Source organism: Scyliorhinus canicula, chromosome 9, assembly GCF_902713615.1.
Source record: "Scyliorhinus canicula chromosome 9, sScyCan1.1, whole genome shotgun sequence".
Classification (NCBI taxonomy): domain Eukaryota; kingdom Metazoa; phylum Chordata; class Chondrichthyes; order Carcharhiniformes; family Scyliorhinidae; genus Scyliorhinus; species Scyliorhinus canicula.
Genome location: NC_052154.1, coordinates 113,055,422 through 113,080,050, shown reverse-complemented (window position 1 = coordinate 113,080,050; position 24,629 = coordinate 113,055,422). Strand labels below are relative to the sequence as shown.

Below are 24,629 nucleotides of genomic sequence, written 5' to 3'. Positions count from 1 at the left end.
CTGGTACTTGGGGGTACAGATGGCAGGAGATTGGGGACTGCTTCGGAAGCCGAACTTGGTGGGGAAGGTCAAGGCAGACCTGCAGAGGTGGGATAAAAGCAAACTACTGCGGAAGCTGGAATCTGAAACCAAAGAGAAAATGCCGAAAAATCCCAGCAGGTCTGGCAGCATGGAGTACCACAGGGATTGGTGCTGGGACCCCAGCTATTCACAATATATATTAATGATTTGTATGAGGGAACAAAATGTAACATCTCAAAGTTTGCAGATGATGCCAAGTTGGGTGGGAGGGTGAATTGTGACAAGGATGCAGGGATCCTACAGCATGATCTGGACAGGTTGGGTGAGTGAGCAAATCAATGACAGATGCAGTATAATTTGGATAAGTGTGAAGTCATTCACTTTGAAAGCAAAAAACAGGAAGGCAGATTACTACCTGAATGGTTATAAATTGGGAGGGGAGTATGCAGCGGGACCTGGGTGTCCTTGTGCACTAGTCGCTGAATGTAAGCATGCAGGTGCTAAAGAAGGCTCATGGAATGTTGGCCTTCATTGCGAGAGGTTGAGTATAGAAGCAGGGATACGTTGCTGCAATTATACAGGGCCTTGGTGAGGCCACACCTGGAGTGTTGTGTCCAGTTTTGATCTCCTTCTCGGCGGAAGGATGTTCTTGTGCTCGAGGGAGTGCAGCGAAGGTTTACCAGACTGATTCCAGGGATGTCGGGACTGTCATACGAGGGGAGATTGACTAGGTTAGGATGGTTCTTGCTGGAGTTCAGAAGAATGAGGGGGGGATTTCATCAGGACTTACAAAATTTTAATGGGACTAGACAGGGTAGATACAGGTAAGAGGTTACCAATGATGGGTGTGTCCAGAACCAGGGGTCACAGTCTGAGGATTCAGGGTAAACCATTTCGGACAGAGATAAGGAGACATTTCTTCACACAAACAGTGGTGAGTCTGTGGAATTCATTACCACAGGAAGTAGTTGATGCTAAAACTTTGAATACATTCAAGAGGTGGCTGGATATAGCACTTGGGGAGAATGGGATCATAAGAACGTAAGAACTAGGAGCAGGAGTAGGCCGTCTGGCACCTCGAGCCTGCTCCGCCATTCAATGAGATCATGGCTGATCTTTTGTGGACTCAGCTCCACTTTCCGGCCCGAACACCATAACCCTTAATCCTTTTATTCAAAAAGCTATCTATCTTTACCTTAAAAACATTTAATGAAGGAGCCTCAACTGCTTCACTGGGCAAGGAATTCCATAGATTCACAACCCTTTGGGTGAAGAAGTTCCTCCTAAACTCAGTCCTAAATCTACTTCCCCTTATTTTGAGGCTATGCCCCCTAGTTCTGCTTTCACCCGCCAGTGGAAACAACCTGCCCGCATCTATCCTATCTATTCCCTTCATAATTTTATATGTTTCTAGAAGATCAACCCTCGCATCCTTCTAAATTCCAACGAGTACAGTCCCAGTCTACTCAACCTCTCCTCGTAATTCAAGCCCTTCAGCTCTGGGATTAACCTAGTGAATCTCCTCTGCACACCCTCCAATGCCAGTACGTCCTTTCTCAAGTAAGGAGACCAAAACTAAACACAATACTCCAGGTGTGGCCTCACTAATACCTTATACAATTGCAGCATAACCTCCCTAGTCTTAAACTCCATCCCTCTAGCAATGAAGGACAAAATTCCATTCGCCTTCTTAATCACCTGTTGCACCTGTAAACCAACTTTCTGTGACTCATGCACTAGCACACCCAGGTCTCTCTGCAGAGCAGCATGCTTTAATATTGTATCATTTGAATAATAATCCCGTTTGCTGTTATTCCTACCAAAATGGATAACCTCACATTTATCAACATTGTATTCCATCTGCCAGACCCTAGCCCATTCACTTAACCTATCCAAATCCCTCTGCAGACTTCCAGTATCCTCTGCACTTTTCGCTTTACCACTCATCTTGGTGTCATCTGCAAACTTGGACACATTGCCCTTGGTCCCCAACTCCAAATCATCTATGTAAATTGTGAACAATTGTGGGCCCAACACGGGCCCCTGAGGGACACCACTAGCTATACTGATTACCAACCAGAGAAACACCCATTAATCCACACTCTTTGTTTTCTATTAATTAACCAATCCCCTATCCATGCTACTACTTTACCCTTAATGCCATGCATCTTTATCTTATGCAGCAACCTTTTGTGTGGCACCTTGTCAAAGGCTTTCTGGAAATCCAGATATACCACATCCATTGGCTCTCCGTTATCTACTGCACTGGTAATGTCCTCAAAAAATTCCACCAAATTAGTTAGGCACGACCTGCCCTTTATGAACCCATGCTGCGTCTGCCCAATGGGAAAATTTCTATCCAGATGCCTCGCTATTTCTTCCTTGATGATAGATTCCAGCATCTTCCCTACTACTGAAGTTAAGGATCAAAGGCCGAGGGGAGAAAGCAGGATTAGGCTATTGAGTTGGATGATCAGCCATGATCGTGATGAATGGCGGAGCAGCCTCGAAGGACCAAAAGGCCTCCTCCTGCTCCTATCTTCTATGTATCTATAGGGAGAGAAAAGAGCTAACGTTTAGAGTCTAGATGACCCTTTGTCAAAGCTGATAGTCTCGGAGGTGGGATAGCGGAGATGGGATAGTCTCCCCCTATCAGGTTGATTTCAATTGGTTAGAATTAATGTCTTGCCTAGATCCGTCTTCTTATTCCAGTGCCTCCCAGTGTTCCTGCTCCGCCTACATTTCAAATTGAGGGCAGCCTCACAGCAGGCTCCCATTTGTACCAATCACTTATCTGCGACAGCTAGGCTCGATGCCACATTCAGTGCAAGGAGGGAGAGGGTTGGAGAATGTGGGGGATCTATTCTTGAGGGGTGGTTCGCCAGCTTGAAGGGGTTAGAAATGCAGAGGGGTTCAGGTACCTCCAGTGCGGAGCTGGGTTAAGTGGTTGCTGCCAGCCTTCCTGTTGGTTCAGCCATCTACCTATCTACCTTGCTGGAGCAGATCTTATGCTGCGTGGGATAGGTGGAGGGTAATACATATGGAATGTACCAGGTGAATTGTAGGAGAGGAGTTAGGCTGAGGGAGTGAAGGTGGAATGGGTGGAAGATACTGGAATTGGGGCCGACACTGGAAGAAGGGGTGTGGAGCGAGGTGTTGAGATGGGGTAACGCGACATTGTCTTGCTCGAGGTTGAGCCTCATTAATGAATGTAAAGCTTTTTCTGTAAAGGTAGTTTTGTGAGTGCATCTCACTAAGGCAAGGATGAGCCACTTTTTCGAAGGAATGAGGACAGGTGTGAGCGTTGTTCTGGTCATGCCCCGAGTTGGTGGAGTTTTAGGGTTTTTTTTTACATCTCTCGATGATCCTGAATGTGGGAGTGGAACCCTGTCAACTGGCAGCAATTCTTGGGGTCTCTGATGTGCCGCAACTGGGGAGGGGGGGCAAGGGTGGATGTCCTGGCCTTCGCCTCATTGGTGGCACGAAGGCATACCCTGTTGGACTGGAGGCTGGTGACACCACTGCAGGCTCTGGCATGACTACGGGATTTTATGGTGTTTTTGCATCTCAAGATGGTCAAATACACTGTAAGGGGGTTGAACGGTTTTATCGTAGATGGCAACCGTATGTATGTACTGTAAAGAATTGGGCACTGCTAGATATTGGGGGGGGGGGGGGGGGGGGGTAGCTCGGGTTGGGTGAGATCGGGAGGTGGGGTGGGTTTTTTGTAAAAAAAATGTTTGATGTCTTTTGCCATTTTTTATATGTTAATAATTTAATTAAAATAATTTCCCAAAAAAATGACTACAGTCATAGATAAAACATTACCTTATTGTAATTTGCATACAGGAAGGTATCCCAAGAATCTAGGACCCTCACTATACGATACAAACTATACAAATACACTCCATTTCCTCTGGGTGCTCCGGTTTACTCCCACCATCGAAAGATGTGCAGGTTAGGTGGATTGGCCATGCTAAATTGCCCCTTAGTATCCAGGGATATGCAGGTTAGGTTACGGGGATAGGACGGGGTGGGTGGACCTAGGTAGAGTGTTTGGATAGCTAGTGCAGATTTGATGGGCCTAATGGTCTCCTCCTGCACTGTAGGGATCTATTCTATGACTTGATTGCCAACAATACTCAAAGGCATGGTTAGGGAAGGCAGGAATGTAATAAACATGGAGTAGATGCTAAATGTAACAGTCAACCCAAGTAAGTTGGTTAAACTTACACAAGAGAAGCTAAAGTGTGCATCAGAGAGTCAGAAAGTTGGTACAAATATAAAGCGCAGTGCTGGTACTGTCAGATAAGACAGTGTGTTGGTGCTGTGAGGATTTACAAATTATATATTCAACAGGCAGTTCCATAAAAAGACCTAGCCAGCAAAGTTACACAATAAAAATACAGTCCAAATTAGAGGGGCCGTAAGCCTTGCTGCAAAATGTTCTATTCTATTACCTGTGGACTGGTCAGCTGTGGTAAAAGCTGTGGTACAGTCTGCTGTTGCTGCTGTGGTGGTACCTGCTGCTGTTGTATTGGCAGTTTGGCGTCATGATGTTCCTGTTTTACCATCAAATCTTTCCTCAACTGTTCAACCACTTTTTTCTGAAAAAGAAAATAATCTTGGATATAATTTGCATTTCAGTAATATAAAATACTTTATTCAAGTTAGTTTATTTTAAAAAAAAAGAAAAATTGCTTATTGTCACGAGTAGGCTTCAATGAAGTTACTGTGAAAAGCCCCTAGTCGCCACATTCCGGCGCCTGTCCGGGGAGGCTGGTACGGGAAATTACATTAATTTGTTAGGGCTTGTTATGAAGAATGTATATGAAACAGAAAATTGTCCTTAATCTTAAGCTACTCAAATTCTGTGCAACAAGAAAATGAAGAATGACAAAAAAGACAACACATCACTCTCGCACTACTCCTGGATACTATGCTGAAGACTTTCCACACAATGAGCTATAAAAATCCATCTGGTACACGAATCACGAATCAGTAGCTCATCTTTTACTCTGCCTGATTTTCTTGCCTCCACTACGTACAAAAAATGGCCCAAGATTGAACTGTACTTCAGCATATGGTGATGGAGGCAAAACTTTAGAGTCATGTGAAAGATCTGATGGGGAGTAGTGCACGGTGTTTATTGGGATTAAATGAGTTACAAATCAATGGTCTTATTTATATTACTAGGTGACCTTATAAACAGGCGCCAAGCTGAAAGATAAAAGCAAAATTCTGCGGATGTTGGAAATCTGAAATAAAAACAGAAAATGCAGAATAAACGTAGCAACCTGGCAGAGACTGGAGAAAGAAAAACCGAGTTACTGTTGAGCCCACATGACCCTTCTACAGAAACGGAGGAGGGGTAGAGATATAAAGAACTAGTTCAACATGAGAGGCAAGTGGAGAAGGTGGGGCAGAATAGAAGGACAGAGATAGGTTGGAGCAAAGGAGAGATCGACAAAGATGTCATGGACATAAGACAAAGTGGTGTGTTAATGGTGTCATTTAGGACTAAAGAGTACAAATAGTAGCAAAAGTTAAGGTAGAAGAATGTGTTGATAGAAGAAAGGTCAGTGGGAAAAAACCTGAATACAAGGGATATGTGGCCATGTGGGAGAGCAATGGTGTGGGGTTGTGTTGGGGCAGGCCAAGGGAACTGAAAATACAATATACAAAAAAACAAGAGGGTGGGGTGATCAAGGTGGAGGGAAAAGTTCACAGTCTAAAGTTGTTGAACTGTCCAGAAGGCTGTAACATGCTGTAATTGGAAGATGAAGTGTTGTTCTTGCAGTTTGCGTTGGGCATCACTGGAGAATTGCAGCACGCCTAGGCGAACATATGTGCGTGAAAGCAAGATGCTGAGTTGAAATGGCAAGCGACCAAAAGGTTGGGATTGGAGGTGGTGTTCTGCAAAGCGGTCACCCAGTCTGTGTATAGTCTCCTCAACGTAGAGGGGACTGCATTAAAGCACTGAATATGGTAGATCAAGTTAAGGAGTGCAAGTGAAATACTGCTTCACCTGAAATGAAATTTCCTCCTGAAAAATTCTGTTCCTCTATTCACACGTTCTATCTCACCACTTGCCACTATTAGCATTCTTTAGCCTTAATGGCTTGTGTCTTCTGTCCACGACACTTTGTCAATCTCTCCTTTGCTCAGACTTATCTCTGCCCTTCTATACTGCCCCACCTCCTTCACCAACCTCTCCAACTATATAAATTCTTCCCCCTCGAGTTCTGAGGAAGCGTCATATGGAATGGAATCTTAACTGCGTTTATCTCTCTCCACAGGCCCTGCTGCATGAATCCAGCATTTTCTATCCTTACCGAACAGCAGGAATCGGTTTCACCAAGTGAACAGTGACACAAAAAAGTTAGCCCTTTGCGGTTCTTACCTGTTTCTCAGCAACTAATTCATTAGCAGCAAAAGTAGTTTATCTGGCCTTTGCTCAGCGAAAAGGCTAAGGAAACAAGTGATGGGAGCCCACCCAAGAAGAGAAATTTAAAAAACGAATGTTAAATGCACACTATTATCAAAATAACACAGGAGTATAACTTGGTCCTTCATCCCCATTATCTTTTATTTTTTAATTAAAAAAAAAAAATTTCTATAAATTTAGAGTACCCAATTATTTTTTTCCAATTAAGGGGCAATTTAGCGTGGCCAATCCACCTAGCCTGCACATCTTTGGGTTGCGGGGGTGAAACCCACACAAACACGGAGAGAATGTGCAAACTCCACACGGACAGTGACCCAGAGCCGGGATCAAACCTGGGGCCTCGGCGTCGTGAGGCAGCAGTGCTAACCACTGTACCACCGTTCTGATCAGCATCCTCATTATTTTAACAAGTAAACAGGTAAACCAAAGTTGGAGCTTCAAAACCTGATCGTTACCATCTTAGTTCATCTCAGTAGTAGTGAAAATACAAGCTATTCTGGCACTCCCAGCTAAACAGTTTAACTTACATTTATTGTAGCCATCTAAAATGGACACCAGTATACAAAATGGAGAACTGCAACGACTGCAGGGAAAAACGGACATAGTCCAGGACAAACAGCTTGCAGAAGCTTTCAACAGTGAGACACTCGTAAAAACCGGTTTCCCCACAGCTGCAGAGTCCAGGCAGCGATGTTAATGGGAAAACGATCTGCATACTAATGAGGTGATACCGGGACAGTCCCAGATACAATAGATACATTTAAGTATCGATTGATACTTTTCTATAGCTACCCAGCCAGGGTGGCGGCAGAGAAACCAGAACAATGAGCCCTAGGAACCGCCCCAGCCATCGAGAAACGACCCCAGGATAGGGGGGTTCGAATCATATCGATTGGGAAGGACCCAATCGATCCCCAGCAGGTGAGAGAGAGCCCGCCCCAAGGGGCACGGACCTCTGGGGACCTATAAAAAGAAGGTCCCGCACGTTGCATCCTGACTCCGGCCTAGGTCTGTTACATCCTGACTCCGGCCTAGGTCTGTTGCATCCTGACTCCGGCCTAGGTCTGTTGCATCCTGACTCCGGCCTAGGTCTGTTGCATCCTGACTCCGGCCTCCGACTCCAGCCTCCAGATCCTGTCTTTCATCACCAGCCGTTGAGCAACAGCCATCTATCAGTAAGTGCCAAAACGACGATCGCTACGTGACCCAGGCATTGCTTGTACTCTTGCCGACTATTAGCGAACAGAAGGTGCAGACCAGAAAGGAACAAAGGCCTTGTCCCCTGACCTTGCTTGTTCCTACTTAGTTAAGTATTAGTCTTTTAGGGTGTGCATGACTCTTTATTATAATTGTTATAATAAACTCTAATTGTTTTGGACTTACTAATCGGTGTATGACTTTATTGACTTGAACTTGACCTTAGCACTTGTGACGGTGTCTCTTACGGCACCTGGCGACTCCAGAGCATAGAAATAAGAAACAGAGCCAAACGAGTGTTAAGCACACTGCCTCTATTGGAGGAGTGTTAAACACACTAACTTAGAACGACCAACATTATCTAACACTTTTAAAAATGTTCCAAATCACTTTCACTACATATAGAGCAAGATCTATAGTGGAAAGTATCTGTAGTGGAAAGTTGTGTGTGGAATCAGAGGAGATGGGGAAGCGTTAAATGGATATTTTTCGTCAGTGTTTACACTGGAGAAAGACAATGTTGTCGAGGAGAATACTCAGGTTCAGTCGACCAGGCTAGATGGAATTGAGATTCACAAGGAGGAGGTGTTAGCAATTTTGGAAAGTGTAAAAATAGATAAGTCCCCTGGGCCAGATGGGATTTATCCTAGGATTCTCTGGGAAGCCAGGGAGAAGATTGCAGAGCCTTTGTCCTTGATCTTTATGTCGTCTTTGTCAACAGGAATAGTGCCGGAAGACTGGAGGATAGCTAATGTTGTCCCCTTGTTCAAGAAGGGGAGTAGAGACAACCCTGGTAATTATAGACCTGTGAGCCTTACTTCGGTTGTGGGTAAAATGTTGGAAAAGGTTATAAGAGATAGGGTTTATAATCATCTTGAAAAGAACAAGTTGATTAGCAATAGTCAACACGGTTTTGTGAAGGGTAGGTCATGCCTCACAAACCTTATTGAGTTTTTTAAGAAGGTGACCAAACAGGTGGATCAGGGTAAAGCGGTTGATGTGGTGTATATGGATTTCAGTAAGGCGTTTGATAAGGTTCCCCACGGTAGGCTATTGCAGAAAATAAGGAAGTATGGGATTGAAGGTGATTTAGCGGTTTGGATCAGTAATTGGCTAGCTGAAAGAAGACAGAGGGTGGTGGTTGATGGCAAATGTTCATCCTGGAGTTCAGTTACTAGTGGTGTACCGCAAGATAAGCTGCAGAGCTGGGCTGAGAGGTGGCAGATGGAGTCTAATGCGGAAAGGTGTGAGGTGGTTCACTTTGGAAGGAGTAACAGGAATGCAGAGTACTGGGCTAATGGCAAGATTCTTGGTAGTGTAGATGAACAGAGAGATCTCGGCATCCAGGTACATAAATCCCTGAAAGTTGCCACCCAGGTTAATAGGGCTGTTAAGAAGGCATATGGTGTGCTAGCCTTTATCAGCAGGGGGATTGAGTTTCGGAGCCACAAGGTCATGCTGCAGCTGTACATAACTCTGGTGCGGCCGCTCCTGGAGTACTGCGTGCAGTTCTGGTCACCACATTATAGGAAGGATGTGGAAGCTTTGGAAAGGGTTCAGAGGAGATTTACTAGGATGTTGCCTGGTATGGAGGGAAGGTCTTACGAGGAAAGGCTCAGGGACTTGAGGTTGTTTTCGTTAGAGAGGAGAAGGCTGAGAGGTGACTTAATAGAGACATATAAGATAGTCAGAGGGTTAGATAGGGTGGACAGTGAGAGTCTTTTTCCTCGGATGGTGATGACCAACACGAGGGGACATAGCTTTAAATTGAGGGGTGATAGATATAGGACAGATGTCAGAGGCAGTTTCTTTACTCAGAGAGTAGTAGGGGTGTGGAACGCCCTGCCTGCAACAGTAGTAGACTCGCCAACTTTAAGGGCATTTAAGTGGTCACTGGATAGACATATGGATGATAATGGAATAGTGTAGGTCAGATAGGCTTCAGATGGTTTCACAGGTCGGCGCAACATCGAGGGCCGAAGGGCCCGTACTGCGCTGTAATGTTCTATGTTCTAATCTACCAGCCTCGTCGCTCTCTTGCTTGAGCACAACATGGCCGTTAGATCATGGGAGAGACCAAAATCTAGAACCGCCAGGTGCTGATTGGTTTGTGATCTAATCAGCCTGCTGCCGTTGGCACAATCAAGATCCCACCTGAGCAAGAAACCAATAATCCCCAATTAAAGCCAATCTCCATACCCTCAATGGGAGCAACCCCCTATCTAATGGACTCCCATGATCCAACTACCTCCCCAGCAAGCAGTCACGTGGGCACCAATTAGTACACCTTTTTAAAAACATAAAGCTGGCGGAGTAGCTGCTGTAGGTATTTGAGGTGAGTAGCCACCTTTGAAGTCGGGCAATCAGCCAGAGGGCACTGGGTTTGCTGGCCCAGTGCTCGGTCCGGGGGGGGGTCGTCGTCCTGGTGCTGTGGGGTAGGTGCCCTGGCGCTCACAGGCCTTCCATGCCATCCCCTGGATTGTCTGTACCAACAACAGGGGCAGCTACTGCTCATCTATCCCACCGATCACCCACGACCCCCAATGATCATGACGTCCTCCGGGCACACAGCTGAAGGCTATTGCTAACAGAGAATTGGCAATTGTCGTAACGTGAGCACTTCACAGCCCCCAAGTGGATTCCTGTGGGTACACATGCCATGTTGCAGGTGAGAGTTACTGCCTCGCATCCCAACCAGACCGTGAAGCCTGGAAACTCTGCCTGAACACTGGAGGCAGACACAAGAGCTGGGCCTCAGCACCGGGGACATGCACGCAACCAGAGGGTGGGTGTGTGCACCGTGGACATGCACGCAACCAGAGGGTGGGTGTGTGCACCGTGGAGCGGATTAACGCACAGTCCAGATAACATTACAAGGGGTGCCTGAAGTACAGGCTCTGATGCCCGAGGGCTCCTGTGCAGCCGGGCATGTGCACGCCGTGTTGGACGGCACACTGAGGGATGCCAGGGCATGAGAGGAGGGGAGCCATGGGGAACCAGCAGGTACCGGGCTGGAAACCATCGCTCATTGACAGTGCCTCATCCTCTACAAATCCTTCCAGATATTACACAGGAAGGATGATATCTTGGACTCTGCGGAAGCTGCCATCGCTGTGCCGAAGTCATGCCATGCGGCCAAACGCCCGAGAAGGCGGCGACAGCAGCGTTGACAGAAGTTGGAGGTGGTGGCCCATGTGCAGGGCCCCCACCCTGCATCTCAAGGACCTGCCACCCATCAGTCCAGGGAGGGACCCAGATGAGGAGGCCAGCAACGGCCCATGATGTACGGGCATCGCTGGTCATTTTAACAGATGATGGACAGCGTGTACCACAGGAGGATCCACCTCAGCAAGGGGATGGTGCGGCTCCTGTGCCATGTCCTTGCAGACTTGCACCACATGGAGGAGGAGGAAGATACCCTCTCCGTTGGCCATCAAGGTCACCACAGCCCTGAACCTTTACACCTTAGGGTCATTCCAGGGCTTGAGCTGGGACTCGAGGCATCTTATAGAATTTACAGTGCTGGAGGAGGCCATATGGCCCATCTAGTCTGCACTGGCCCTTGGAAAGAGCACCCTACCTAAGCCCACGCCTTCACCCTATACCCGTAATGCAGTAACCTCACCTAACCTTTTGGACACTAAGGGGCAATTTAGCTTGGCCAATCCATCTAACCTGCACATCTTTGGACTGTACCCAACCAACAGCCCACAAGTGCATCCGTGAAGTCACAGATGCCCTGTTCACCTGGGCAGTTATCTGTATAAGCTTTGACATGGACCAAGCCCAAAAGGATGTCTGGCCAGCAGGATTTTCTGCCACGCCGAGATGCCTAGGGTCGAGGCGGTATTGGATGACATACATGCTGCCTTGCATGCAGATGAGCGTCAGGGAGCACCCTACACCAATATTTACTCACTGAACATCCAACTTGTTTGCGACGACATGAAGATCATGCACGAATGTGCATGGTTCTCAGGGAGTGTGCCGAACAGCTACATACTGGGATATTCAGAGATCTCCGGCATCTTTGAGGGACACCCCAGGATGGCCAGTTGGTTCTTGGGGGAATAAGGGATAATCGCTTAGGAGCTGGCTGTTGGCAGCACGGAGGCCGGTGAAAATTCGATATAACGAGGCCATCCAGCTGTCATTGAGTGGTGCAGAGGGCTGTATAAAATGCAGCTGCGCTGCCTCGGCCACTATGGTGGTTCCCTGCAGTACACCTCTGGAGGATCGCCCACTTTGTGGTGGTCTGCTGTGCCCTCCACAACCTGGCACAGCAGCATGGCAACGTACTGGAGGTGTAGGAACATGCAGCCACCTCTGAGGAGGATGAGGTGGTGCCGGACCAGGAGGGGCTGGAGAACCAGCTGGAGGACAGAGCACGGGAGGCTTTAGAAGCAAAAGTACGGCATGCCCACAGGGCCAGGGAATCCTGCATCATCCACTCTCCGCATCATCACTTACTTTACAAAGGACATGACTAAGGCCACCATCACCTCCCCCTTCCCACCTGCCCTCCTGACACACCCATGCCCCCACCTTCCCTTTCTTCTCACCACCTCCCCCCTCCCAGAAAAACTGTCCTGTTCCACCCTCCCAGGGTCTGTTATATCACATGATGGGCCTGTGTTGGCACCATCAGTGGGTCCATGTCGAGGGCAGTAGGTGGATCATAACCTGCTGTGAGTTGAGCACTGGTGCTTCTCACTATGCCACAGTTTTACTCCCGTCTGTCTGCCAAGTGAGCACTCACAGCATCACCTGCATGTGGTGTGCCTTGGGGGCAGATCCAGCACCATCGTGCCAGTGGGGCTATAACAGGGGGTTGGATGTCAGCCCACATCATGGAATAATGTGCAGAGATGTCTCAGGTGGAAAGTGTTTTATTGTTGTACAATAATGACCAACTGCGGGACTTCCGGTGGCAGCGATGACGTAGGAAGCCACACATTTGGGAGCTCCCGTTTTAAACGGACTTTTCGGCTCTTTTTAAGAGCCCTAAACGGAAATTTTTCGACGTCTCCCGGTGGGAGGAGGTGTGCTGATCAACTTTCCCCGCAGTCCATGACTCGAACTCGGAGTGGAAAGGGGAAAAAACGGCAGCAGCTCCCCAGAAAAAACAGGGGAAGGAATCAAAGATGGCGGCCGGCGGAGCTCCAGAGGAGTGGAAGCAGTGGGCCCAGGAGCAACAAGCTGCTCTCCTGTGCTGCTTTACAGACTTCAAGGCTGAGGTACTGAGCTCTCTGCAGGAAACGAACAGAAGGCTGTCAGAGATTCAGACGACCCAGGGTGCTGCCATCAAGGAGTTGCAGACGCAGGCCACTGAACGAGAGGAGGGGGCCGTGGTCCTCGTGAGTAAGGTGGAGGGGCACGAGGCACTCCACAAGTGGCAGGAACGCTTCGAGGAGCTTGATCACCGCATGAGGCGGAAAAACCTGCGGATCTTGGGCCTTGGGGAGGGGCTGGAGGGGTCGGACCTGACAACCTACGTGGCTACAAGGCTGAACTCGCTAGTGGGGGCCGGGTCTTTCCATCTGCCCTTGGAGCTGGAGGGAGCACACAGAGTACTGGCCAGGAGGCCTAAGGAGAACGAACCCCCGCGTGCGGTGCTGGTGAGATTCCACCGGTTCAGTGATCGGGAGTGTGTGCTGCGCTGGGCCAAGAAGGTGAAGAGCAGCAATTGGGAGAATGGGGTAGTACGGATCTACCAGGATTGGAGTGCGGAGGTGGATAAGCGGCGGTCTGGATTTAATCGGACGAAAGAGGTGCTTTACAGGAAAAAGATAAATTTCAGAACGTTGCAGCCCGCGCGCCTGTGGGTAACTTATTCGGACCGGCATTATTATTTCGATTCCTCGGAGGAGGTGTGGGCCTTCGTGCAGACGGAGAAACTGGACTTGAACTAGGGGTTGGGGGTTGCGGAGTTGGTTGGAATGCTTTATTGCTGGTTTCTGCTGTTGCTGTGCCCTTCTTTTTTTTGTTTTTTTGTACTTTTGTAATTTTGATATGGTTATTTATGGGGGTGTTGTTCTGTTATGTTTTTTTGTACCTTGCAGGGAGGGTTGGGGGGGTTTGTTGTATTCTATGTCAGGTTGGGGGTATGAAGTGGGGCTGGCATTTGGGAGCTGCGTCAGAAGGGTGTGGTGGGGCAGTGCAAAAGTGCGGGCTTTCCTCTGGTTTCCTGCGCTGCGGGGCTGGGGGGGCGGAGACGATGACGGGGGAGGCGGGGCCTTAACTGGTTCTTCCCCGCGCTGGAGCAGTGCCTGGAGGAGGGATAGATTGGGGGATGATCCCACTTTGGGAGGGGTCGGGTTATTGGCGGGAGTTTCCGGGGTCAGCAGAAGTTAGCTGACCCACGGAAGTACAATGGAGGATGGTTCGCGGCTGGGAGGGTTCCTAGCCTGGGGAGGAAGGGAGGGGGGGAAAAGGAGAATACCGGGTTGCTGCTGGTAGGGTCAGGAAGGAGCTGGTGGGGGGACAGAGGGGAGGTGTTGTCGCTGTGGGGACTGGGTCGGTCAGGGGGTGCTGGCCTGGGGAGGGCAGTCGACGGGCTATGGCTAGTCGACGGGGGAGGGGGGCGGGACGCCCTCTGATCCGGTTGGTCACCTGGAATGCGAGGGGATTGAATGGGCCGGTGAAGCGGTCAAGGGTATTTGCTCATCTGAAGGGGCTAAAGGCAGATGTGGCAATGCTTCAGGAGACCCACCTGAAGGTGGCGGACCAGGTCCGCCTGAGGAAGGGATGGGTGGGGCAGGTTTTCCACTCTGGGTTGGATGTGAAGAACCGGGGAGTGGCGATTCTGGTGGGGAAAAATGTGTTGTTTGAGGCATCGGAGGTGGTGGCGGATAAGGGGGGTAGGTATGTTATGGTTAGGGGCAGGTTACAAGGAGAACATAGAACATAGAACAGTACAGCACAGAACAGGCCCTTCGGCCCTCAATGTTGTGCCGAGCCATGATCACCCTACTCAAACCCACGTATCCACCCTATACCCGTAACCCAACAACCTCCCCCTTAACCCTACTTTTATTAGGACACTACGGGCAATTTAGCATGGCCAATCCAACTAACCCGCACATCTTTGGACTGTGGGAGGAAACCGGAGCACCCGGAGGAAACCCACGCACACAGGGGGAGTACGTGCAGACTCCACACAGACAGTGACCCAGCCGGGAATCGAACTCTGGGACCCTGGAGCCGTGAAGCATTTATGCTAACCACCATGCTACCCTGCTGCCCCTAAAGTGGTACTTGCTAGTGTGTATGCCCCAAATTGGGACGATTCGGGCTTTATGAGGCGTATGTTGGGATGGGTCCCGGATCTGGAGGCCAGAGGTCTGGTCATGGGGGGGGGGGGGGGGGGACTTCAATACGGTGTTGGATCCTTCACTGGATCGGTCCAGCTCTAGGACGGGTAGGAGGCCGGCGGCGGCCAAGGTACTGAGAGGGTTTATGGACCAGATGGGTGGGGTGGATCCATGTAGTTTTGAGAGGCCGAGGGCACGCGGGTACTCTTTCTTCTCCCACATACATCGGGTCTACTCTCGGATAGACTTCTTCGTAGTGAGTAGGGGACTGATTCCGAGAGTGGTGGAGGCCGAGTATTCGGCCATTGCAATCTCCGACCACGCTCCGCATTGGATAAAGTTGGAGATGGGGGAGGTGCGGGACCAGCGCCCGTTGTGGCGGTTGGATGTGGGGTTGCTGGCGGAGGAGGAGGTGTGTAGGAGGGTCCGGGCAAGTATTGAGGGGTACCTCGAGGTGAATGATACGGGGGAGGTTCAGGTGGGGATGGTCTGTGAAGCCCTGAAGGCAGTGATTCGTGGGGAGCTGATATCCATCCGGGCACACAGGGAGAGGAGTGAGAGGGATAGACTGGTGGGAAAGATGCTGGAGGTAGACAGGAGGTACGCAGAGGCACCAGAGGAGGGACTGTTGGGGGAGAGGCGCAGCCTGCAGGCTAAATTTGATTTGCTGACCACTCGAAAGGCGGAGGCACAGTGGGGGAAGGCACAAGGGGCAGTGTACGAACATGGTGAAAAGGCGAGTAGAATACTGGCTCATCAGCTCCGCAAGCGGGATGCGGCTAAGGAAATTGCTGGAGTGAGAGACAAGAGTGGGAATGTGGTGCGGAAGGGGGTAGAGGTGAACGAGGTCTTGAAGGACTTTTACGGGAAACTGTACCGGTCGGAGCCAACGGGGGAGGAGGGAAATGGAGAGGTTCTTCGACGGGCTTCCTTTCCCGAAGGTGCAGGAGGAGAAGGTGGAGGGGTTGGGTCGCCGATTGAGCTGGAGGAGCTAGTTAAGGGGATCGGGTAGATGCAGTCACGGAAGGCACTGGGGCCGGATGGGTTCCCGGTGGAATTTTATAAAAAGTTTGCGGACCGAGTGGGCCCCTTGCTGGTGCGGACACTCAATTAAACGTGGGAAGGGGAGACTTTGCCCCCGACGATGTCGCGGGCGCTGATCTCGTTAATTTTAAAGAGGGACAAGGACCCCCAGCAGTGTGGTTCATGCAGGCCCATATCTCTCCTCAACATGGATGCTAAGGTGCTGGCAAAAATCCTGGCCATCAGGATAGAGGTCTGTGTGCCAGGGGTTGTGCACGAGGACCAGACAGGTTTTGTGAAGGGAAGGCAGCTGAACACGAATGTGCGGAGATTGTTGAATGTCATCATGATGCCGGCGATTGAGGGGGAGGCAGAGATAGTGGTGGCGCTGGATGCGGAGAAGGCCTTCGATAGAGTGGAGTGGGGGTACCTATGGGAGGTGATGGGGAGGTTTGGATTTGGTGAAGGGTTCATTAGATGGGTAAGGCTGCTATATGAGGCCCCGATGGCGTGCGTGGCCACAAATGGGAGGAGGTCGGAGTACTTCCGGCTTTACCGAGGGACCAGGCAGGGTTGCCCCCTGTCCCCCTTGTTGTTTGCACTGGCAATCGAGCCGCTGGCGATGGCGTTGAGGGATTCAGAGAGGTGGAGAGGCTTGGTGCGAGGTGGGGAGGAACATAGGGTGTCGTTGTATGCCGATGACCTGCTACTGTATGTGGCGGACCCGGTGGGAGGGATGCCGGGGGTGATGGAGCTGCTAGCTGAGTTTGGAACCTTTTCAGGTTATAAATTAAATTTAGGCAAGAGTGAGGTGTTATTGGTGCACTATGGAGACCAGGAGGAAGGAATTGGTAGGCTCCCGCTTAGGCGGGCAGGGGAGAGCTTTAGGTACCTGGGGGTGCAGGTGGCCAGGGACCGGGGGACTCTTCACAAACATAATTTCACCAGACTTGTAGATCAGATGGAGGAGGAGTTCAAGAGGTGGGACATGCTGCCATTGTCATTGGCGGGGAGGGTACAGTCCGTCAAAATGACGGTGCTTCCGAGGTTCTTGTTCCTCTTTCAGTGCCTGCCCATCTTTATCCCCAGGGCCTTCTTTAGGAGAATGACTAGCAGTATTTTGAGCTTTGTGTGGGCACATGGGACTCCGATAGTGAAGAGGGTGTTCCTGGAGCGAGGGAGGGATAGAGGCGGGCTGGCGCTGCCCAACCTTCTGGGGTACTATTGGGCAGCCAATGTGTCAATGGTGCGTAAATGGGTGATGGAGGGGGGAGGGGCGGTGTGGAAAAGAATGGAGATGGCGTCATGTAGAGGTACGAGCCTGGGTGCCATGTTAACGGCGCTGTTGCTGCTCTCCCCTAAGAGGTTTACCACGTGCCCAGTGGTGGCGACGACCCTAAGAATCTGGGGACAGTGGAGACGGCATCGGGGGGAAACAGGGGGCTCGATGGAGGCTCCACTGGATGGCAATCATCGGTTCATACCGGGAAACAAAGATGGGGGATTTAGGGGGTGGCATAAGGTGGGCATCAGTAAACTGAGGGTCCTGTTTATTGGCGGGAGGTTTGCGGGCCTGGGGGAACTGGAAGATAAATTTGGGCTTCCCCAAGGGAACATGTTCAGATACTTGCAGGTAAAGGCATTTGCTAGGCGACAGGTAGAGGGATTCCCTCTGCTGCCCTCACGGGGGACGATGGACAGAGTGCTTTCGGGGGTGTGGGTCAGAGAGGGGAAGGTGTCTGACATCTATAAGGTAATGCAGGAGGTGGAGGAGTCGTCAGTGGAGGAGCTGAAGGCTAAATGGGAGGAGGAACTCGGGGAGCAGATAGACGACGGGACTTGGGCGGATGCCCTGGAGAGAGTCAACTCTTCCTCCTCATGTGCGAGGCTTAGTCTCATCCAATTTAAGGTGCTGCACCGGGCCCACATGTCCGGGACTATGATGAGTAGGTTCTTTGGGGGCGAGGACAGGTGCACCAGATGTTCGGGGAGTCCAGCGAACCATGCCCATATGTTCTGGGCATGCCCAGCACTGGAAGAATTCTGGAAGGGGGTGGTGAAGACAGTGTCGAGGGTGGTTGGATCCAGGGTCAAACCAGGGTGGGGACTCGCGATTTTTGGAGTTGTGGTAGAGCCGGGAGTGCAGGAGACGAAAGAGGCCGGTGTCCTGGCCTTTGCGTCCCTAGTAGCCCGACGAAGGATCCTGCTACAGTGGAAGGATGCAAGGCCCCCAAGTGTGCAGACCTGGATCAGTGACATGGTGGGATTTATAAAATTGGAAAGGGTCAAATTTGCCCTGAGAGGATCAATAAAAATTATTTTTTAAAAAAGTGACCAACTGCCCCTAGCGCCCGATGGTACCGCCACCCCTCCCACCCCCTCCCCTTCCCCCACCTCGTTCCCCACCCCGCTTCCCCACCCCAGTGACCCTCTGTCTGCTTGGCCCTTCGTGCTATACCACATCGTCCAGTGATTCCCCAGGAAGCACATCATCTGTGGAGGTATCCTGCTGCTTACCACACCCTGTGGCCTTTGACGCTCCTGGCGGACATCCTCTGAGGACCCTTTGGTTAGAGGGGTCCAGCCCACTCGCTGGCGGAACATGCCCTGCTGTGCAACCTTGTTCTGAATGCTGACTCCGAGATGCACAGTTGTGGTATGCGGTGGGGTGGGGGGGTAGGCACCAGCACCACCCTGTGGGGAAGCTCCAGGCCAGCTCCCAGCACTTTCTCTACTCGGTCAGTGCCTATAGGGCTCTGGGGGTCAGTCGAGACAAAGAAGCTGGAGTGGGCTCATGATGCCCTTGCGTCATCTGGCTCTGCCAGCCCTGGCAGCTCCCAATGTCTGCACCGTGGTGTCGACACCCTCGGCTATGCCCCTCCATCAGCGGGCCAAGCTCTGCAGTGCCTCACCAATGTCCACCTGTACCTGATGTACGTTACCCAATGATTGGGACATACTCCACATCGTCCCCCAGGCTCTCCACTATGGTTGGATCAGGACGGCATCCCTGAATCTTGGATTTTGAGGCAGGTACTTTGGGCCGAGTCTACTTGCTGGCATGACTGCATGCTGTGTGGGATTACCTCTGCGGGATCAGTCGAAGTGCTGCTCTCCCTCATTAGTGGGGCGCTGGTGGGTGCAATCTCAGCATCTCAGCCGGCTGGTATTTTCAGCGTGACACCTTCAGGACCTCGTTAAGTGGACCAATTAACATTTGATATTGGTGACGGCCTCGTCGTTTTGACCATCAGGAAACCCTCAGCAGTTCTCACTCTCTACCACACTTAGTAACTTTTCCTTTAAATTATGCCCATAATTTATTTTTAAATGGACATAACCAAACGGTGAGCTATTATATTGCCTATAGCTTGATCAGAGAGATGAAGAAAGGCAAGTTGTGATGGTTGAGGGAAGTGATGTGGAAGGAAAAACCTTGGAAAGATTTAAATGTGTTGGGGAACATGCACCAAAAGTAGGTCAACGAGGACAAGGGGTAATGGATGATTGAGACTTACAGGATAGGAAATAGGCAGCGGAGCTTTGGATGAGTTGGCGTTTAGAGAGGATGGGAGGGCAGCCAGGACAGTATTGGAATGCATACAATACAGCAGAGAATCAGGATACTGGGCCCAACTGACCTGTTCTGGTTTTTATGATTCACATAAGCTGACTCCCCCGAATAACAATTTAAAAGTTAAGCTACTTTTATGTTAGGTACACACAAACATGAGATGTCCCGACATTTTTTTGTGAAGACGACCCACCAGCTACTAATTTGTTATCCTGGATCTCTTCCAGAAACATCTTAGCAAGCAACTTAGAAGTGTAAATGGTGGATCCGGAAAGCTGGAAGCCTATCCCTCTAAAGATGAGAAATGTATATGCACAAGAAGGGGATACAGGAAGATGGGGGCAGGGAGGAACATTAGCAAAAGAAAAATTATGTAGTATGATGCAACATTAGAAAATTATAAGTTGGCACAGCTAATTGAGGAGTTTATAATTACACCATGGTTTGGTAAATCACTCAAATCAGAGAGGTCCCAAGTTCAATAAAAGGTCTGTGCTACCTCATCACAATCGCGGATACAGCCATATTAGAGGCAGTAAAATTAGATTGTGCACTCCCAGGCTCTGGCAGGAAAGGAAGGAAACACAATGAAATTAGTACTGTTGCATTTGATCACTACCAGGTAACTTATTTTGGGATGTATGACTATACAAACATTTTATAGTGTAGCAGAGTTCAGCTCACGTGCTTATGTCCTCATGATTAAATGACCTGTCAATACGCAAACCTAGTTTCATACACAACCTTTTGGGCAAGGGTACTGATAGTTAATGAATAGGACCTCCACAGCAGGCAATATACTTAGAACTGAAGTGGCGAGAAATTGAGATTGGGAAAGGGAGATTGTTACAATTTAGTTGCAAATTTTTCCTAAATACTAAAATTTCTGTATTTATAACTATTTCCTGAGGTATTTTTCATGCTTATCCTTCACTTCAAGGGCAAACAACTGTGTGCAGCACATGATCTTGACCATACTTTTGCAAATTGCTCCCACAACACACACTACGCAGCAATGAATAACCTATTATGTTCATGCTTATAAAGCATAGCTATTGTGTACATATCGTCCAACATTTAGAATATTAGATGAATATTCCTCATCTTGCTTTATAGAATTCAAAGTCGAAATGGAATTTTTCATCAACTAACAAATTCCAAAAGAAGCTTCTCTGCAAGATTTCAGATCTCATCACATTCTACACATTAATCTCTAATACTGTAAACTGAAGTAAACACTGTTTATCATATCTTTTGAACTTCAAAATATCACAACGCAACAATCCAGACTCAAGGCAAACAAAAATGATTCAGTAACAAAATACATTGCAGAGAAAGAACAATTGAACACATACAAATCTCAACAAATAAGTTACAAAACAATCTGTACATGTACATATATGTGCAAATACTACACAAAACATAGCACAAAGTGTCAACATACAATAAAATAGTCTACAAGCAAAACACTGGGCGAGAACAGCAACTGAATGAGAGAATGATCAGATTCAGTGAAAACTGATATGAGATGCAGTGGGGGGCGGCGGGGGGGAGAGAGAAAAACACACAATAGATCAGCACCTGCTATAGGACTCATCAGCAAAACTAGCGGTGAACAATTCAATCTCAAAAGGTACTTTTTCCAGAACTCAGAGTATTCGATAATAACTAAAATCTTCCATCACTGCATAACAAACTCCAGTCATCTCTACTTAAAAAGCCTCTCTCTAACTACAAGGGAAATAATAGTGAGAGCAAAGGAAGCCTGGGCTCGTGCCATATGGTTGAAACAAAGAAACAGCCAATCACAGAGTGCTGAAATTGAGAGATAATTACAAACTACAATCACAGTCCTATGGGAACAATACAGGAGGCCCTACAAATGGGGGCTTTTCAACTTTGTGTACAACTAAGATCTCCCATTCTAACACTAACAAATACAAAGTTGTGGGTTCAAGCTAACAAAGACTAGACCAGCTCTCTTACTCCAATTAAATGAAACAAGCCCATCATACAGTGTAAAAGAATGACCAGCTAAGCCTCTGCAGGGACCTTAATCTAGCTGCTCATCAGTTATTGTTCGTAACCCTCAAGTAACCTACATCAGCTGCTGTTCAGTTCCTTTTCATTATACCACCAAGAACAGCTGGTACACTTTACATTTCTCTCTCAAAGAAAATCAGAGTTTAGAAAACCCATAATGCACTTTCACAAACACATTAATGTTGCAAATGATAACTGAATACAGGGGCTGAGATGGGTTCTTCAATTCAATAGCTTTTCTTTCTTACAGGTTAATTTATCATTCTCAAATAATAATTTCTTACAATGCATTGGGTAAGCTGCAAGATCCTGGTAACGTATGAACCAACATTAAATACATAACAAGTTTACAAATAATATTAAATAGTATATAATTCTTTATAGTGTAGCATAATTTCAAATACATAGAAGCATTAGATATTTACTGTTTGTTTTTCCCAAGTTGGTTGGTACACTGCTACAGCTTTTCCCAAGTTGGTTGCTACACTGTGCAGCCATCTAAGATGGCCACCTGCAAAGAACCATGGGGATTATGGCCAATCCAGGACTCGGACAGATACAGAGCTTACGTGTATCTGAAACACAGGTAACCAAGCCGGATCAAAACCCCCCGCTCATTTGCATCCCATTTTCCCAGGACAATAGAACTCCAATCAAGAAACCGGTACAGCCACAGACTGATCGGCGCCACTCCCTTTACTCAGAGAGCCCAAAGGCCAAGGTCAATGACCGCTAAGGACCTGTCCAGCCACCAAGGCACCCGCCCCTTTATTGACAGAAATCGAAGACAGTGATCAGAGCCCTGTCGAACTATTGGGTCCAAGGTTAAGGACCGTCCCCAGAGGGATAAAAGGGAGCACAGCCATGTGTTCTGTCTCTTTTGGATCCAGCCTGTGCCAACCCAATCGTAGCAGGAACAGCCAGCCAAGTTCAAGACCAACGATCGCTACCTGACGGATGAGCCCAGCAGAGACAGAGCCACTTTCTTTGAACCAGCCAAGTGAAATCCAGATAAAGGCCTTATCTATTTGCACAGTGCCGGTCACGCTGAAGTTAAGTTTCGGTTATTGTAGCTGATACGGGTAGTTTAACTCCGAGTAGATATTGTGTTTGCATGTCGAGGTAACTCTTGCATGTGTAAATAAACCATCTTTTGAACTAACTAACTGGTTGTGTGGTCATTTGATCGATATAAGGGAAAGCTTGTGGTTCACCAACATTATCATTAATATTAGCAACAATATTGGCGATGCTGTTGGGATCGAAAACGAGCACAACTGCTACCCAGCTTATAGAAATAAAATATTCTAATCTTACTATTCTTTGATTTGTCACAAATGTTAAATTATTTTTTCTTAGATATTTTCTTAGATACAAGTGAAACAAGATCAAACACCACTTTGCAACATTGTAAAAATTTCTTAACTGGAATAATCTATGACCCTAAAGATAACTGACCAATTTATCTGATTGATTTCCATTAACAAATCTCTGCTAATTAACAATACTTACAACGTTACTCTCTTTTGAACATATGAATTGAAAATTAAAGTTCTTCGATACAGTTATATGAATTTGGAAGTTGCATTTGGGAATAGTTCTCTAAAATGGATAAACCCAATAAGTTGGCAGCAATTACATTAATTGCTGTGTCGCAAAGTATAGACAGGGCTCTGAGTTGTTCCCTCTTCTCACCACCAGAGGTTAAAACAGAACACGCAAGTAAACTCAAAGTGAGGAAGGTATTTATGATTAATGACCTTGTGTCTGGGATTCTGACTGAATGTTATGTTATGATATCATCTTCGCACCACGATGCAGCATTTTCAGTTTTTATTTCAGATTTTCAGTGGTGTCTTAAATCAGCTGTCCAAAAACTGAAGCTGTCCAAAAACCGGGCACTTTCATAATGCGCCATGCATCAATTTTAATTTAAAAAATAACGTACCTGGATAATTCGAATCAGAGTTGCACTGGTACAGTGAGAGGTCTGACCCGTTATCAGTTTTACGTGCCAGTCCATTCTCACACTCCGAGCAACCCTAGCCCACCCGACCCGGCCCAAATCACCTGCCTCAAAATTCAACAAGATCCAAGATCCGGCATGGTCTCGGTCCTGACGTTGCCAGTTTTGAGCCACTGTTGCATTTTGCTTTTTGTTTACCCTTTCCGCTTAACTTTCGAAGTATCCTAGCTCCCCACCATGCAAGTAGGGAATACCCTATGGAGTGCATGGGGTGGGTTCCTTGCGGGTCTCGGTCTTTAAAAGTTACCCTGAAGTTAGACGTGACTTTTCCTTCCGACTCTTTTAGAGTAGCTATGAATGTAAAACTGGAAGACCAATCCAAAGTTAGTGATTTAATTTGCTTTATCAGATAGTTCCAGTGCAGCGTAATTGTCTCGAAGTTAGTCCTTCCGGACAGTTGCCGGGTAAACCCTTACCTAGGTACTCTTCAAATCTGATTCTGGGGAGGCAGGAAATTAGGGGTCATTATCAGCAGGATTGAGAGCAAACATCGGTCCCAACATTCAAAGCCCTGCATGTTAGTATACCAACAGGCTGCCATTAAAATGTTATTCCTATCTTGTAAACCCAATGACAAGTAGTTTTTCCAGTGACATGAAGATATTTATAGAAATTGCCATTTGAAAAAAATTATGTTACTTATTTTACAGATCTGTAAAAAAGAAACTACCAGCATGGGAAAGAGCAGTAAGCCATACAAAACATGAAATGTAAGTTAGGCGGCATTAGCCTTATCAACCTATATCATACCAGGGGCAAAAGAAAACATTTCCCTAGTCCTGAAATTATATTGTAGGATACAAATACTTAATATATTCTGCTACAAATCATATTTTAGCAGAGCATTCACCTTTTCCTATTGCTAAGATAGCAGGAGAATTTCAGACAAAGTAAATGTTGACATTTTTTCTCCACAGCTTGTTTTTCCTTTGAACAGCTCGAAACTGTAGCTTGAGGTGTGCCACTCTACATTAAACAAGGCTG

The 24,629-nt window shown here is 48.1% G+C and overlaps 1 protein-coding gene across 5 annotated transcripts in view; it reads right to left on the bottom strand.

Annotated features, from left to right (window-relative positions):
- LOC119971619 (PHD finger protein 21A-like) overlaps positions 1–24,629 on the bottom strand; it is a 502,987-nt gene that overhangs the window by 232,493 nt on the left and 245,865 nt on the right. For all 5 annotated transcript variants that reach the window (XM_038807414.1, XM_038807416.1, XM_038807417.1 and 2 more), the window contains exon 4: positions 4,482–4,628. In XM_038807414.1, the coding sequence (XP_038663342.1) occupies positions 4,482–4,628 (147 nt within the window). The remainder of the gene's footprint in view (positions 1–4,481; positions 4,629–24,629) is intronic.